General features: G+C 38.0%; 2 protein-coding genes across 4 annotated transcripts in view; both read right to left on the minus strand.

Moving 5' to 3' along the window:
* The window catches only part of prkg2l (protein kinase cGMP-dependent 2, like), a 34,565-nt gene extending 25,518 nt beyond the window's left edge, over positions 1-9,047 (minus strand). For 2 of the 3 annotated variants that reach the window (XR_003833504.1, XM_029449452.1), the window contains exons 1-5: positions 8,870-9,047; positions 8,282-8,503; positions 6,486-6,851; positions 1,214-1,380; positions 145-258 (exon numbers count right to left, since the gene is read on the minus strand). Coding sequence is in view for 2 of the 3 variants with exons in the window: in XM_029449452.1 (XP_029305312.1) it covers positions 145-258; positions 1,214-1,380; positions 6,486-6,851; positions 8,282-8,403 (769 nt within the window). In the remaining variant the exon portion in view is untranslated. The remainder of the gene's footprint in view (positions 1-144; positions 259-1,213; positions 1,381-6,485; positions 6,852-8,281; positions 8,504-8,869) is intronic. The other variant, XM_029449453.1, reaches the window with a different exon arrangement.
* Positions 9,048-16,003: 6,956 nt separating this feature from the next.
* Positions 16,004-18,758, minus strand: part of col13a1 (collagen, type XIII, alpha 1) — a 118,579-nt gene continuing 115,824 nt past the window's right edge. The window contains exon 36 of the mRNA XM_029450478.1: positions 16,004-16,910. Coding sequence (XP_029306338.1) covers positions 16,878-16,910 — 33 coding nt within the window. The 3' untranslated portion in view covers positions 16,004-16,877. The remainder of the gene's footprint in view (positions 16,911-18,758) is intronic.

Consider the following 18,758-nt stretch of genomic DNA (forward strand, 5'->3'; position numbering starts at 1 on the left):
TCTTATACGTGATATGGATATGGTTGTCAAACACTTACACCCTACGATACACACTTAAGCACCAGGGAGTGTATGTATACGTATGTAATCCTAAAGGTGATTACATGGTGGTCTTATTTAAAGGGAAACACTGCAGTCCCTCACCTTTGATGGTGGCTGTTCTCTTACAGTTGTACAATATGGCCAGTTCTCCAAACGCAGTGCCAGGACGCATCTCCCCCAGCAGCTTCCCATTCTGGATCACCTCCAGCAAGCCGTCTGCAGCGAGGAAACAACATTCAGTTCAAACTGTATATATAATTTATATATATATATATTGTAATATGTATATATGTATATGCATATATGTTATATATATATATATATATATATATATATATATATATATATATATATATATACATATACATATATATATATATATATATATATATATATATATATATATACATATACATGACCATAGGTAATGTTTAGAAAGCAAATCTACTGGTAAATTGAAAGCTTCACTGGCTTTTCAGGCTCTACTACCTCTCAGACATATACCCAGGAGCCCCCCTGAGGCAGAGCCTCCACTTGAAGTGACTGTTGTTAGTGCTTCTCATTAAATAGTCAAAGAGCTCAGTCAAAAGTATGGGTGTAGCCATCTTTTTTTTTTGTCACCTGAAACAAACAACAGCAGAACAACGGTTCTTTGTTTCATTACTGTCTCACCACATTACTGCTGCACTAATCCATTTGTTGTTCTCCTGGCCCATCTTATCCTCACTCCGGAACAAAACTGCAAATGTCTCGCTCACAAGCTAAAGAAAGGCATACACAAAGGCCTCCTTTTTTCTTAGAAAAAATTCAGTCGAACAATCATGAGCATATTTCCTACATCTTTCTGTCAAATAGATGTGTTGCCTTCCCTGTGCGAGGCTCTTGTTTATTCTGCATAGCCAACCTTATTTCTCTTGTTGCCAAATTTATTTGATTAACAAATACATAATGTCTCAATGTCAAATAGAATTACATTTTAATTGATTAAGAAAACAATTTAAAAGCGATCCTGAAACTGTACTTTAAATACAGCTACAACAATTTTATCCTTTTTGAAAGATAGTTCTCATGTTAATGGTGACATATCATCTGTAAATGATCCCTCAGCCTTTCTAACATTACATTAGACAGTGGAAGAGATTCAGAGCTCCACATATTCTGCTGAGCTGACCTGCCAGTACATAGAGGTAGTTTCCAGGTTCCCCCTCCTGGATGACCAGCTGTCCCTTGATGTAAACCTTCTCATACATACAGTCCACCATCTCCCTCATGTGCTGGGGCTCCAGCTTCTTCAGAAAGTCATTGTTCATGATAGCATCATTAATGAGCTTCTTGGTGCTGAGATTCAAGAAGAAGCAGAAATAAACAGTGTCAAAGTCAAGTCAGTTGTATTTATCCAGCCCAATATGACAAATAACACATTTACCTCAAGATATTTTAAAATCTCTACAGCATACAACTCCTTCTGTACTGTAATTCTGAAGGCCAAATGTCCCTCGGTTCAAGAAGTGAATGTTTCCTCAGTGAGCAGAGTGAAGAGCAGCGTTAAGGAAGTGAGATAAGCAGCTTTGTCTCAAATGGAAAATTCAGTTTGAGTTGTGAAGCAGTCGTGCCCATATCCATATATGACGTCTATGTAATGTTAAAGAAATATGTTCATTGCACAAGGAATACACTGTTTTTCTAATGTAATAAAGCCCATGGTAAGTGTCATGTGTGGACCAGTATTCATGAGCATAGCCCCCTCCGTTCCCTGGATCAATATGTTCCTGTTAGCTGTACTCAAGTTGTTGTTGTGATCATGTGCTGCAAAACAAACAAAGGTTAGACATTAGCTCCAAAGTTAGTGGAGTAACACGACCGTAAGTACAAGTTTAACTTAATATTGCTGGAAGCAGCAGTAAGCAAAGCAAGAAAGGTTGCGTTCCTTCCAGTTCATCAATATTATTCTTTGCTTGAAAAATTGGTAATGATTAACAGATAATGAACATATTGCTTCAAGTTTTGACCTAGCAAGCACACAACAGGAGAAACAAAATAAATAAAAAACATCTCACTTGTTACTGAAATTACTTTTGTCGAAAAAATTCCCAACCCTTGGCAATCCCACATTAGATGAAATAAGGCCCTGCTCCCACAACTATGCCAGGACTGGTTGGGATAATTTATCATTTGATAAACCCTTTCTCCAAACACTGCTTGTCCAATCATTACTTTACAACTGTAATTAGGCAAAACATGTCTATCTCCCCAAGCTGAAGTGCGCATGGAGCTCTAGTGAGAGCGATACCTGGTATCTAAGAGTTGAGATGGTTGTATCTTTGTCCAAATGTAGCAAAAGTGTAAGGAATCCAACATTGTTTTTGTCTGCTCTTAAGTAAGCCACTAAAGTCAGCATAGCTGATTTACTACCTACAATTGTAACATGGCCATACTTACGAGTCCAAGAGTTACTGCAGCATAACATTTGCTAACTACATCATCTTGTGGGGTAAGAAAAAGCCATGTTGAGGACTGACACACTGCATGGAAGCCAATGTCACAGTAGCAGCTCTGTGCATTGGATTTTGATAAGAAAATCTATTTTTATATTTTTGATTTAAGATAAGATTTTTCATATACAGTACGTATTTATAATCATACATTTGTAAAATATCTGAAAGGCCTTGTATGGTTTTTTACATAAATGTATACTGTACTGTGTTATACAAGGGCTAACTTCTGTAAAATAATTATGCAGCTACTTTATTTTCCAAGTCTTCTACATGGTTCAACCACAGGTGAGGATGCTGGCTTTTTGTATCTTTACACTGCAGAGTTTGCTTAATCTCATGTTTGCAGGTTTCTTTCCATACAAGTCAGCTGGAGACATTCAAAAGTCAGCTGGACAGCCCAGACCCACAGAGGCAGTGGCGGGGCCAGCAAGGCCTTCTCTGCTGGTCTATATATATATAAATTAATTTTGAAATATTTCTTTCCACAAATATGTATTAAATTATTCCCCATAGTCTATTCTCTTCATTTCATAGCTTTCCTCTTGGTTGCGCTGCTTCCAGCCTCAGATCGAGATTTGGAGGTCTGGCCTTTATGTTAGAGCTTTTATCCAATCATATTTCAGCCATAATGTGTTGCCATGGTCCAAGAAATCTGCCCTTAGGTCGTCAGAATCAACAGTGCGGGCACCTGTAGCTTAAAGTGAACGGAGACAAAACGGTGGCGTTAACCAATCAGATTTTGAATTGGCGACATCGGGGCCAGCTAGAAGGCGTACGATAACGTCAGCACGTCCACGTCAGCACGTCCACGTCTTTTGATTGGATACGCACTATTGAGAGGCAGAGCTATGCAGAGCTAGCAACTGACCTTGAACGAGCTAGTTTGTGTATATTTCTACAAGCTGTTTTTTCAACCCACAATGGCTGAAGGAGGAGAAGATATCGATTTGGTCGCAGATATAATTACAACGCCATTTTCGAGACAAACTTTTCAAGAAAAACTAAATATCGTTAGAAGAGAAAGGCCAACCCCGACGCTAGCGAGTCTATCCCTGTGTAGGCAGAAATGCTACTGGACAGACTCAGCTTTCAGCATTAGCCTCCATGTCTATAGAAAAGGACTTATTGGTGGAACTGAAACGCACAGATAAACTGTACAACAGAGTCATTGAAGTCTTCTTGAGGAAAGAAAGGAGGATGGATTTTGTGTTCAAATAATCAGTTGTTTTGGTGAGTAACAAGCATTTTGTTTTTTGACAAATATATAAAATGTTTGATGCTTCTGCAAGAGATGTAGAGATGTGTGTGGCGCACTGGCTCAGCTGTGCAGTAACAGTACTCAAGGAGACTTGTTGAATTGTTTTGGTTTAACCTTTATCAAAGTGGACATTCAAGCCTAGGAATACACTTTGACCACTGTTGCAAATATATCCTCATGAACAGATGCAAATTATTTGTTTGTTTACTTTTATTTTCAGTGAATAGTTTATGTGTCTTTATTCTTTATCGTCACATTTCTTAAATGAAACTGCTTTAGGTGCGACAATGTGCTGTTTAGTGAACACACTTGGTAAAGCTCACATACTTTTAGTGGACTTAATAAAACTTTGTAGACTAATCCCTTAAAACCGCCTTATTTTTAAGTTTTGACAGTATCCTAGCGATCTTAAAGCTGGTAGTTTAACACTCTTAATTGTAAATTCGGATTTATTGATTATAAATGCTTCGGAAATATTAATATAACTCTGTTGTACTTGACTATGTTAAGGTGATGCAACGCCCGGTTATACTGGGGTTCTGTCTAAATGTATAGTTTCTAGAGCCATGGCGTCATAATGATGGTATTAAGAGGGGGAATAATTCAGGTAGGACTGTGTAGGACATCACTGAAGGCCTAGGTGTGAAATGCACGGCCCGCCGCTGCACAGAGGTAATGCTCATTTGCTACCTATAGCTGATAAAATCTGCCCCAATTAAGGACCTATTGTTTAAAAAATGACCATGAATTTTGATGGTAACTCTGCCATCTGTTATCACTGTAAACTGAATATGTGCCATGCTAGAACTGATAGCTAAGAAAAACCTATAATTCATTAAATCACACTGCGGCGTCTCAAAGTAGCATTTCCACATGCCACAGATAGGTCAAGCTAAATAACATTTTGACACTGGAGAATTTGATAATGACATTGTCAAAAGCAACAGCTGATTTAGTGTGAAACTACATTCTAAAGTAACGTCCTCATGTTTGTCCAGGATTGCATGTTCATGTGCTAACCCCTGACGACCTCATGGTATTTAAACCTGAACGCCCAGGAGAGGAGATACCTTGAAATAGTTGCTAGAATTTTTATTATTTTCAATAACAAATGTGAGCTAGTTAGTACTGTATAAATACTGTTTTGCTTTTACCAGACAATTTTTCTAGACCAATATAATCTTGCAAATGTGGGTACTGGGTCCAAGCCACTGCATTAATGTCTGAAGTTTCAATTTATTCATCAGATTTCCCTGAGCGAGTGTTTGTGTTCGTCCCTGATTACCATATCACACAGATGATATGCGGGTGCATTGAGTGAAAAGGAGAGTGCTGAATGGATCTGAGAGTAGTGGGTAAGAGAGGCAGCATAGGTTGTGTAATTGAAGCCCATAATGACCCAGATACTTCATTTAGATTCCGTGGCCTTTTGTTTCCCTCCATGTCTTTCTATTATCCTGCCATGTTAATATAGCCTTTCAGATGTGGGGGATATTACAAAAGCTTGCCAGAGCTCTCACTCTCTCCTCACAATGACCTTCTGTTTGGGTTGATCACAATTGATCACATTTATATGATAACGGGACAGTTTCTTGAGCAACTGAAGAACTTGTTTATGACGTATTTCATCATTTCAAAAGTGATGGTTTTGTTTGACACTTTCTATAGTCAAAGTGGTTGTTTTTCTACATCCAAGCAATTATGATGATGGTTTTGCAAGGACATATCCAGGTGCTTAGATAGAGTCCGGCTGATGCTAATTGGCTTTCAGATTTAAGGAAGAATTGTTGCTAATGTTGAGTTGCAAATGAGTTATAAATATCTCTTGCCCTCAGTTTACAGTGCTTTGTCGAAGGAAGATTGCTTTGTTACCAAGAACCAACTCTCTTCTACTGGAGCAGCACAAGGAGCTTCTACTCCAGCAGCAAGATAACTTCAAGTCATTCATCCAATTTATGGTACTAACAAAATACTGAATGTCCTAGTGGTGAAAACAAGTCTGCAATTCACAAAGAGCAAGAGGATCTAGAAACAGTAAAAAAAGGATGCTGAAAAGAAACTGTGTGCAATGGAAGCAGAGATCAATAAGTAGCGGGAGGAATTAAATGAGATTATGTCTCAATTATGTCTCTGTATTATCTATGGTTGGAAATAGGCAATCACGGAATCATGAGGAGAGAGTTGCTTCTCATCCTCTCAATGAATGGTAAAGCTTTAGAGCAGGTCCAAGGAGCAAGTCAGGCATTTGTGTGTCACCCTGGATGTCTTTTCGTCTGTGTTTTGTTTAGTCTGCTCTGTGCTTTCCTTCAAGATGGAACAACTCTTAAATTATCCATCCATCTGTTTCCTGCTGCTTATCCAGAAGGCATCCTGATCAGATGGCAGAACCACCTCAGCTGCTCCTTTCAACAGCAAGGAGCAGCAGCTCTACTCCGAACTCCCTCCAGATGTCTGAGCTCCATACCCTATCTCTTAGGGTGAGCCTAGCCTACCTTCAAAGGAAACTCATTTAAGCCACTTGTATCCTCTATCTCAATCTTTTCTTCACTACACAAAGCTCATGACCATAGGTGAGGGTTGGAACATAGACCGAAAGCTTTGCCCTCTGCCTCTGGGAAGTGTGTTGTTAGGGGCAATAATTGCTGGTGGGGTCTCCCAAGGTATTGTGTGGAGTATCCCTTTTTACTTACTGTGAGTCTTTGCGGACGGACTTTGCAATAGTCATGTGTGCTGATCTGAACCCACCACAGAAGTTCTCTGAGGTGGGTTCAGCAGAGACGCCCTCTTTTGCTCTAAGCCTGCGGTGGACCTCCACAGCCACCCTGTGGAAGCGGCTGGGACCCTGGTTTATGACACTAAAGCGGCGGTGGCTGTGGTGGCACAGGGCCTGCGGAGAGAGGCCCAGACTGTTGTTGTAACCAATAGCATCCTGGAGCTTATCGATCTGGGAGATCTTGGCCTCCAGTTCACTCTGGAGATGCTGTAACTGAAGCTCCTGGGCTCGAAACTCTTGATCCCGACATGCCAGCTCTTTCTCTAGGTGGGTAATCCGCAACCTGAAAATCAATATTGGTTCAATCACTGACTGCACACAAAACCTCACAAAGCCAGACGACTGTACACCAACTCAGACTTCACTACAAGACACAATGCAGACAGCGTCTAGTGAGAAATGTTTAGCTTGTATATCAGAATAATCAATAAATGATGGGGGAATTTTAGATGGAAACATGACTCTCAAAACTCTGTAGGCTAGTTAACAACTTGGTGTTATTTATATACACATGGTGAAATATGCTAAAAATTTGAATAGCATCCTTATGGAATCCCTTTACTCATTATATGCTTGGCGGATTGTCTACTTTCTACTGTATCTGCTTAGGCTATCCCACACTAATTTGATTAATAGCTTTCATCTGAATTCTTTGGCGTACTTTCCAGTTTCCTACCACGAGTCAACATTAGTTTTGTTTGACCACGACATGACCATTTCTTAACCATAACTAAATAGTTTATTAAAACCCAAAGTATAATCTTTCTTGAACCTGAACCAAGTTTTTTTTTAACCTAAACCTAATCAGATCTGAACCATAGAAGTGGCAGATTAGAAAATGCTAATATGAGTCTTTTTTTTTATTATCACTTTTTTTTTGGAAGGCATTGATAAACAACATATTTTGCCATTAAGTTTGGGAGTCTTGGTTGTAGAGGAAGCATGTGTTTGCAACTGAATGCATGCTTTATTTAGTCTCACATGAAATTCAGAAGCTGAATTTGGTGACATTTCCAGAACAGCCTCCATATTCTGCCAGTTTAAAACACATAAGCAAAGACCAGTGACATCAACCTAACCAGGTGATCATGACAGGCTCATGAAAGGATTCATGTTGAAGACAATTTCCCTATTTAACTATTCCAGATCAAAGAGATTGTGAGTCATTATGTGCTGTCCTATTTCAGCAACAAAGGTTAAGAAGCCATTAAACCAAATGAATATATCTTTGATATATTTAGCGACTTCATTTTCTTCACTGCGAAAATTTATTTTAAAATGATTTAAGCCAAGTACTAGCTTCCGCAAACTGTGCTGGGGTCCCCTTTGTTCCACTCCCTACTGGTCACAGTTTTCATTCTAAATTATTCAATTTAGGGAGCTTTATTTATCCCTAGTGAGGCTATTAAAACACACACACACACACACACACACACACACACACACACACACACACACACACACACACACACACACACACACACACACACACACACACACATTTCTCAATACAACACATACAGTAGGACACAATGGTACAATTGTTTAATTTCTAAGAAATATTAAAGTATAAAATGCATAATTACAGTGTGCATAGAAACAACCTCGGAATAATTCCAGATTGGTAAAATAAGGTGTGCAAGATACAATTCACAGGTCATCCTGTACTAATCTAATAATAGAGCACATGTATTCATGAGGTTTTATTCTAACCTGAGGACGTCTGTGTCCAGGACAGGAGGGTCTGTGTGGATGGAGGCCAGGCAGCTGTTCTCCTCAGCACGTGGGGCTTTTATGGAACCGTTGCCCATGGCCAGGCATTGGCTGGCCACCATAGGAATGGCCCTTAGTGTTCACCACGATGACTGTCTGGGAGGAAGCTCTTCAAGGTGCTCGTTCTCCTTTAATGCTTCCTTTCTTAAATGCCAATATCTTCTTCAGAAATGACACAATGACTGATGAATGATTATTCTGAATGAAGATGTGTGTCAGCAAATTCAATTATGATTCTTAATATTAAATTAAAATGCTAATATCTTGTTTCAGTAAGACAGAATCCTGCCACAAACAGTGCTGCCTTGGATCATTCTTTACACCTATTCAGTGCTTCAGCGAACAACAAATATAATTTATCCAAATATTAAAAACTTCCACTACAGCATACACCTCCCACTGAACTATCTATCAATTATCCTTAAGTAAGTCTCAAAACAGGTTTTTTCACCATGCAGCTTTCCAATTTTCCAACTGTCTCTACAGTGTATTTATCAAGAAAGACAACAATTTCCATTATTTACTTACAGAGTGACTGAGGAATGTGTGAAAAATGATAATCCTGATCCTCTGAAATACCCGCGATATGATCAGTGTTTCACGCTGCCTCTAGAATTCAGTTGCGTCTTATTTGGTTGCCGTCCACAAGCACAATGACACTCCTCTATGCTGGGATACTGGAGGCTCTTTTACCATTCCCAGTTGTATCACCAAGAAGTGGAAGTATCTGGCAGCCCCTGGTGGCCTTGTGGTGTTTGACATGTTGACAGAGCGAGAGGGAGAGAACAATTATATAATAATTACAAGTTTGTTAAGTTTTTCATGATGCTTTTTGTTTGAAATTGGAATCAAAAAATCCTTTTCTGTATTTGTTCTGTACCTAACTCTGCCTGACTAACAAAACCCACCTCTCTGGATGCTTGCTTCATTTTGGCTGGAGCACTATAGGTTATAGGCTTAAAGACTTATAGACTTTATAGAGCTGAATCTGTCAACATTGATAATAATAACTTCATTAACTGCAGGAGACACAATATTACACACCACTGTATTTTTTTAATTGATCCAAGCAAGGTTAATGTCTATATCTAGAGCCCACAGTTAAAAAGACAGGACACTTGTGGTTGGTGATGGCTTTCTTATATTTGCAACAGATTTTAAGATTTATAATTTAATATTTATAAAACAATCGCTATACAGCCCAAACTAATTTGTGATAAAAAGGGCCATGGAGACAAGAAAATCTTCAGGTTCAGAGGGAATGGCAAACAAAGCCCTACAATCATGACTTGCTTTGGATATTACATTAATAAAGTGTAATGCCCTTAAGTACAAAGTTAATTGGGGATCTTCCTAAGTTACTCACACTGATTTTGTTCTGAATCACTCTCATTGGAATTGCATTTTAGAGCCATGAGGAACAATTACGGTGGCCTAAAATTATTTATATTATTCATATTTCAAGAGAGACTTATTTCTGAATGAAGAAAAATGTATTAACATGTGCACAAGATGAGAAATGTGAATAGCCTTTGGTGATTACACCCCATCGTGATAACATATATTTATGATGAGGTGAAGCCATGAGTAGAATAAGAAGCCCCCCCATGTGGTCTAGACACTGGTGGTGGTGGTGATGGGATGAAGAGAAGGCTGAAGATCTGGATTTGATGAGGGGACTTCTGATGATGATGACTGGAGGTGAGCGGGGTGGAGGAGGGCCGCAACGATGTGGCCTGAAATGACAGCTGACGGCAGCAGAGAGGACACATTAAAAATTTGACAGCTGCACCATGATTGGCTGTTGGAGATCATATCTAGTTGGTTAACTAAAATAGTTGACACCCATCATGAGCCGCAGCAGCAGCTGGAGGAGTGAGAGAGAGAATTCAGAATGAAGGAAACATAAAGGTAGTCTTCCTGAATAAACTTATGCTCAGCTTCGTTAGTATGCACATATGGTTAATTAATTAATATTTGTTTACAGTCTTGCATTGTATTTAAACATACAGTACTGAATATTAGGTTAACTATTTAGAAGAAGTATTTAGAAATGGTAGAATATTTTGGTTGTGAGCAGAATGGATTTTTTTTTTTACTTTATTAAAGCATAAAGCAAGATGTAACAATTAACATCAGTCCGTGGTGGAAAGGATAATTATTGTCATTCTGAAACACAGGGTTGCACAACGAAATGCAGTTGTAGCCTAGGCCATTATGCTACACAAGAAAAACATTACACAACAGATCTGTCATGTCCTGTCAGATTATTTAATGTTATGTCATGTATTTATGTTATAGTTTAGTTCATGTTCAGTGTTTAATATCTCTCAGGTCACGTTACGTTAAGTTACCGTCACTCTTGCCTAGTGTCGTCTTGCACTTCCTGTTTTGTTTTGAAACTCACCTTTCTCTCTCGTTCCAGGTCACTTAACTTCCTGCCTTGTGTGTTTTCCCGCTTCTGTGATCGTCTGCCCCGCCCCTGATTGTTGTCACCTGTGTCCCCTTACCTCATGTATAAATAGTCCTGTCTCCCCTTGTCTTGTGCCAGTTCGACTGGTAAGATCTTGTAAAGATTAAGCAAGTGTATGGTGCTTGTTAAATTGATAAACTTTGGATTAAAGCTCTTTTTGGTTGAACGTCCGACACGTTTTGAGTTGTGTATTTTGGATTCTATGTTTTTTTGTTCCGTGGTCCGTAACAAGATCTGATAGATGATCCTGAAAGAAAGGCACATTTGTTATTTGGAGGTTGAAATCGAGGAGTACACTAGAATGGGTAAACCCAGTGAGACATGTTTGATAGTGATCGCAGTATGGAGGTAAGCCAAGTTAGTGAGGAAACGAGGGGGTAAAGAGGAAATTATTTTAGCTGGCGCCAATTCGAAGAAAATCAGGATTAGTGGAGGTTCCATGTTCCTCGACATTTTGAGAGACGGAAATGTCGTGTGTCTGTAAAAATGAAGAATAGAGAGAACGGTCACTACAGAAGAAATAAAACTAATTATTTTAAGGTTGTTGGAGGTTGCAGGTACGTTGAGAGGGAGTGAGGAAAGCATAACGAGGATATTATATTTGACTCCCTCAGAAAGTGACCCAAGGCTTCTTGAGTTACAGTTTAGTGTAAGAGAGTATATGCTGAAATCAGTAGTGCTACTAGTGCAAAAAGTTTGGTCATATAGCCAAAACATAGAAAAGCAGAAGATGTGCTACTGTCGGTGTGGAGGACATCACAAGTATGGACAATATGATCATGAGACAACTGTGGTGGCAATCTTTGTGGTGTGAAGTGATGAAAAGGGAAAGTGGAATACAGTACTATGTACTATTGTGAGGGAAAATGTTAATGAGCAGAGTACTGGAAACCAAAGAAGCTGCAGGAGAGCAAAGTGATGTCTTCCACTGAAGGTTTATTAGTTCTTGTAAGAGAACAGATAAATCTACCCTTTCTAATTCTTATCAATAGAGACAGATGGTGCTGTTCAGCAGAATGGATGGTGGCAGATGATGTGACTGCATCTCTGTATTCACTTGTATTGTTCATTATCTGTTCTCCTTGTACAAGAACTGATAAACCTTCAGTGTTAGACATCACTTCGCTCTCCTGCAGCTTCTTTGGTTTCCAGTGCTCTGCTCTTTAACATTTTCCCTCACAATGGAGGCTCCATTCACTTTAGAATGAATTAGGAGAGCAATAGTCAATTCTAAGAAGATCCTTTTAAATCGTTGAAATGCTTCTGGCCATGTGCAGATATTATGTGTCACTTGACCAGGGTTTTCAAATTGTAAAACACATTATTCTCTGGGAGTAGGATAGTGTCAGAAGTAATAAATGAGATGTTGCACTGCAGTTGTAATAGTCAAAAACAAAATCACAATAAAATCCAACAACAACAGATACAAAACTGATTTAATTGAAAATAGGTTTCTTTATTCTGAGTCAGTCACAAATTCCTTAAAGAGTTTACTTGTACTGAATAGTGAATCTGTTTGGCAATCAGTGACGACAGCTGCCATTGCTTGGATTATAAAAAGTAAAAATGAATTATTTTGGAAAACAAAAACAATATCATTACCTTACAAACAATCAGTTAACTAACAGAAACTCAGCATGTGGATTGCAGTGAATACCTCACCTGTGGTTGGAAGTCACATTGAATCTTGGAAAACAAATTTATACATCTTAATTCAATGTTGTGGTAGCACAGAAATCTGCACAAAGGTCACTTAGTTGGCAGATTTCTTTTGACAGTGCAAAATAACATCAAATGGACAGTATATCTAATGTTCCATTACCAATAGGCCTATAGGAAAAATAGATGAACAAACAATAGCATGCAAATTCTGTTTAATGCCCTCTTATCCATTCAAAGTTATAGTTCAAATCTGACAAGGACAGAATTTCAAACTGAAACAAATATACACCAAGAATTTTTTTTAACTTTATCATTAAAATTCCAAATTTAAATACAAAGAGTGTGACCTAAATAAAAGACTACTTCTGTAAATAAAATGCAAATACAGAATGAGTTAACATGTCACTTGAAGAGCACTGTCAGGCATGGGTACATAATATGCACCAAAGAATTTATCATTATTATTGACTCTAAATGCTACAACACCCATAGAGCTTTGGCTACCGTTGCTATGAAGAAGAAGCCAGTCGGAGGAACGAATCAGCTGGTGAAACTACCTGAAGCAATAATAAACCACAGATTAGTTACACAATGCCTCTACAGTGGTGTTCTCTGAGGTGTTCCAATATAGAAAGTAATGGCCACCGAGCCAGACCTGTTTCACCGCCCACATTACTTATTGGTGATTCAAAAGTGCCCCGGATCAGGAGAGTAAATCAACCAATCAGAACTTTGGGACAGGATTTAAGGTAAATACACCCTCAAATTCTCCCTCTGCCAGAATATAAAAAAAATATAACAGAGCAATTCTGCAGGTTGAAAACGCGAGGCGCACCACACTCACAACGACTTCCTAATCAGAAATAATGTTTTTTTTAAATGGTTGCTAGGTAACATGAGTGCCAATGTTAGCTTCACATAAACCAAACTGTACACTACCGTTTATAGTAGCCTAAAGTTTAATTGAATAAAAACTTAATTGAAAAAAGTAGTGTACCGCACTAATTACCCTCCAGGCTGTTTTCCTTCAGATCATGGTAACTACAGTTAGTAAAGATATTGCTCCACAGAAGGCCCACCTCTAAATTCATGCGATTGTACAATGGGAAAAAAAGGCAGGTTATGTTGAGCTGAGTTGAAGTTTTTCAACTCGAGACATTCAGGGCACTAATGCGAGGTCCAGGGAGCAACGCAAATGCAGCAAGAAAAATGTTACACTGATTGAAAACAATTACAGAAAGCTGCCCCAAGCTGTTAAAACGCATTCTATCTGTGGCGGAGTGTGAAGCTGTTTATCGCGGCTGCCATTTTTGTTCATCAGACCTAAATATCTTGTTAAGCTATATAGCATAGTTATAGATGAGCCCATTTGTTGTTTTTATAAGTGAAAATGATGTCCGGGGATTGACTATGTCACTACTGGTCGGGGTCAAAGTCAAAACAAACACGACTTAAAGGTTCTCAATTTGAAATTCACAGCAGAGGGATTGCCTGCACACGGCTCTCAAGAGTGTGTCAACTGAGCCAGCAGCTAACGTTGCTAACAGCGTTAACAGTGCTGACAGAGCTAACAGTTTTAATCTGGGGGAAAATGGAGGGTGGGCGGTATGATTCCGCAACAACGCTGTGGTTCGGTGCGGCGTTATCAGCGGTAACCAACGTATGAGCGCAGCGCAGTGGCAACCATCAGCTAGCCAAACACAGTGACTCAGCACTAACAAAGCACAGAGAATATATTATATATTATTCCACTATATCTTTATTTAGAAATATTTGATTACTGCTATATATTAAGGCTCTAAATGTCGAATTGAGAACCTTTAACAGAAATCAGTTAACACAAACCCGATCTTCAGACTAATGGCCTCCACCTCATCTAGGACTATTTAAAAAAAAAAAATACATTAATGCATTATGGCATACCTGACGAACTAATCAAGTGAAGTAACAAATACACAGTGTACAGACTGGCAGTAACATGTCTGTCACATCAACCACATGTTGCACAGCTTTGATACAAAACCAAAAGGTATATGTGTACTTGCATGTAAAACAAGTCAAATAATGCTTTTGCTTGCATTCAGCACTGCTAAAAACACATTTTTTGGTTCGCAACCTGTTGCACAAAACGTATATTCTTAAACTTATATAAACCTATATTTCAGAACCCAAATTCATGCAAAACAATGTAATTATTCCTGCTTTGTTTGCAGTGTATTACACAGATAGCACACTGTTACAATAAGTTATATAGGACCATAGGATATAGCAAACCAAGTAAATAAAGACCCAACAACAACCCAAACATTCCTCTCCTTTCACTTTTGATGTTTTGAAGATACAGGGATGGGAATGGAAGGGCTGTTGAATTCTGTAAAAATAATCAGGGACTTTACCTTTGAAATAAATTATTTGGTGAATTGCCTGACAGGAAGTTTACTATTGAAAAGATAACTCTAAAGAAAAACAATAAATGACCAAATTCTACTTAAATGTTATAACAAAATCAGATCTTATCAATTTGGGAATTGTGGTTATGATCCCTTTGTATGGCTTAAGGGAGCTCAGGGCATTGCAACTTAAGAACACATACAAGTAAACAGACACAACCTATTGGACAAAACAGTGAAGATGTTTTCTTTATTTTGATTATCATTTCTGTCATATGTTGTATTTGTACTATGTTGTTTATCCTGTACACACAACATCTATTGCACGTCTGTCCGTCCTGGGAGAGGGATCCCTCCTCCGTCTCTCCCTGAGGTTTCTTCCATTTTTCCCCCTTTAACTGTGGAGTTTCTTTTAGGAAGTTTTTCCTTGTGCGATGCGAGGGTCTAAGGACAGAGGGTGTCGTAGCCTGTACAGTCTGTAAAGCACACTGAGACAAATGTATAATTTGTGATATTGGGCTCTATAAATACATCTGATTTGATTTGGTTTTAGATGGTGAGGATATTATCTTTCTTTTCTCGTGTTTTGTCCTTTAGCTTGTGGTTCCTGAAGTTGCAGTGCTTTGAGCTCACTGTACTTTTGCTATTGAAAGGTTTCTTTTTCAAAGTAAATTTGATTCAATAATTACACCAATGGAAGCATTATTTAGGCTATTTTCATTAAATCAAATAAAAAATAAATAAATAAAAATAGGTCCACCCCACTCTCTAAATAGTGTTTTAGAGGTGCAAACACTTGCACCCGTTGAAACAATGAAACTGCATTACATTCTTTTCAATTTTAATCTACTGAATTCAATAACTGGAAAAACAACAAAAAATAAAAAAATCACCATTTTGACCCAGGTCTGTTTACAAGGCAGCTGTCAATATGACATAAGGAATGCTTCTGTACATTGAATATTCAATGAAACAGCAAAGTGTGATACACTGACAATGTTTTTTTTTTTTTTTTACTATTTGCATGTACAGCTGTTAAAATATTCCCACAGTGGTGTTTTTTAGATTTCTTTTTTTTGGACTTATTACCAATTTATATTTAGAGTGAAAAAACAAAACGCTTTATAATACTGCATGCAATATATTTTCCAGCATGTGATAGAAACTAGATATGTGGAGCATGCAAATGTGAGAATAGTCACTATTGTCAATCATCTGTACATAATCAACATATGGATACTACCTGTACGTAAAATCATGTTTCATCAATGCAATCTATTTACAAAGACCAAGTACTTTTATACATACAATCCTTCGTCATATATTGTACAACACTTTTACAGCATTAATTCATGGTGTCCTTTAACACCTCAATACAAAAAAATTAAATATTATCATATATGTGTGCAGGCATGATGTGTGATGCTGTTTTCAAAGTATGTCCTATACAGCACAATCATTCACACAATGTCATAGCTGCATGTAAAGGGTTTTTTGAAAAGGCAGTGAGTCAGATAATATCAAGAAGGAATCATCAAGAGGGTTTCCCTTTGTTTTTTCTTGGAAAGACATGGCATCTACCTGCTCTGTGAGCTGCTTTGAATTCTTTATCACAGTTACAGTATTGATGTCACATCAAACACAACAAATAGCATGTGCCAAAGTCTCCAAGCCTCGCTTTCACTAGGAGTTCAAAGTCAATAGATCAAAGTGTATGCAGTCAAGGAAACACATGAGTAGGTACAGTGTCTCCCTGTGGCTGTGATGGTTGTCCTGTCTAGAGAGCCTTCAATAACTAACTAAAGGAGGATGCAATGTCTCTACTTCCCAGTCTTATTGAAGTTAATGTGCTCACCACTGCCACCGGAGCCTCCGACGTAACTGACCCTGTGTCCAGCATCCTGGAAAATCGTTGAAATGCCAACTCCAGGTTTTGGTAAAAACTCAAAGATATCTCCAAATGTCTTCAAGTTTCCTTCGTCTGGCGTAATGGAGACGGTGTCTAGTAGCCCTACTTCTTAGCCAGTTGGAAAGGATGTTGACCCTTTAAACATATGTGTGAATACAGTTAAATCACTTCAGAAAAACAAGCTAAAGAAATCAGCGGTATATTCAAATGTGTAATGCATAAAAGGTTATTTATCATTAGTCTTTAATGTCCAGTGCATTTCCAGATTTACTTTTCTGTTTTCCTTACAATTTTAAACACATTTGTCTTTCCATCCACTTAGTACACATAGTGAAAGTGATGGTCACAGGTTTCTCAAAAATGTGAGCACACATCCATATTGCTATCCGGCAGTGTCTCAGTCAGTAGGGGCTTGGACTGTGAGCTGTAGGGTTGCTGGTTCAAGTCACCGACCAGACCTAAAAAATGGAGTGTGACTGCTACTTGGAGAGGTCCCAGTTCACCTCCTGCCCTGCCCTGCCCCCCTTGTAAACTTCCCCCTTCCCCCCTCACTCCCATTGCTCCCTCATGTGTGACAATTAAAAAGAGGGTTTCATCCCTCTGATTAAAAAAATCTAGAATTAAGTCACATGGTTTAAAAGACAATCTTTGAAAATGGCACTCACTGTGCTACAACACTAGCTGTGTTGTGCTGAAGATGTTTCTGACGTGGAACATATTCAAGATGCTGATTTTTTCTTTTTCAATACACCATTTGAATGTTGCCTGCGTGGTTTGGTGGATCTGGCTGTTTACAAGTGAGTGGATACAAATAATTGTTTAGAAAATTAGCCAATTTAAAATAATTTAACCAGCTGATTCTTTTGGTCAGCAAATTCAGGACATTACACAAAATGATTGTTTATGTCTGATTTAATGGACCTCGTACAGACATTTCATTGTATGTCCCTAAAGCAAGGATGGAAAAAGTTTGGTTGTTGAAATATACAAATATGATGTAGGCCAAGGGACCTTTATAAAAGAAAATACAATATTGTTAGACACCAGTGCAAATTGAGTCTACAAAGAAGCTCTTCACCACATTAATAACCATGGGATTGTATTAATTTCAACTGTAATCTTTATGACATACCACATCTGCTCTCTTATCCTAAGGATATTTTTGTCCTCAGATTCTGAAAAATACAGTATGTGATACTTTCTACCTATTACCAGCCAAATGGATAACTGTGATGATTTGTTGGATTCCGAAAAGAGCATCTAGAAAACTGCAGTTGATGAAATACTGCCGCCTGGGAGAACTATCCCAGGAATCATCCCAATCCATCCCATGTGTCTTCACTGGCTGCCTGTTTAGCTTCAAGACACATTTGAAAGTTCTTGCCATGGCTTTGAACAACCTTGCTCTAAGGCAGGGGTTTCAAACATACGGCCTGAGAACTGCAGGAGGACTTTGTAAAGGTTGAAAATTGCGGTGAAGTTAATTAACTCAATTCTTGAAATAAAATGTAGTTATTCCTATTTTCCATGTGAGTCAGTGTCCTAATAAGAGTAGCAGGTCCTGTGCTGGAGACACTATATACATGGGAAGCCAGTGTGCTTAGTGTGTTTCAGTGCTCAATGAATATAATAATAATAATAATAATAATAATAATAATAATAATAATAATAATAATAATAATAATAATAATAATAATAATAATAATAATAATAATAATAATAATACATTTTATTTATAGAGCGCTTTTAAAAGGTATTCAAAGACGCTTATATATATATATATATATATATATATATATATATATATATATATATATATATATATATATATATATATGAATATAATATTCAGCACCACTATCAGACCCATCATGGCCAAAAATACAAGAAGTTTCAAGGAGAGAAGATAAATGAAATGTTGGCAGGTTTGAGGAAACAGCAGTGTGTTTATAGTCGTAAGCGATAGATCAGCGAGACAGCTCA

Source organism: Cottoperca gobio, chromosome 15 (genome assembly GCF_900634415.1).
Source record: "Cottoperca gobio chromosome 15, fCotGob3.1, whole genome shotgun sequence".
NCBI classification, from domain to species: domain Eukaryota; kingdom Metazoa; phylum Chordata; class Actinopteri; order Perciformes; family Bovichtidae; genus Cottoperca; species Cottoperca gobio.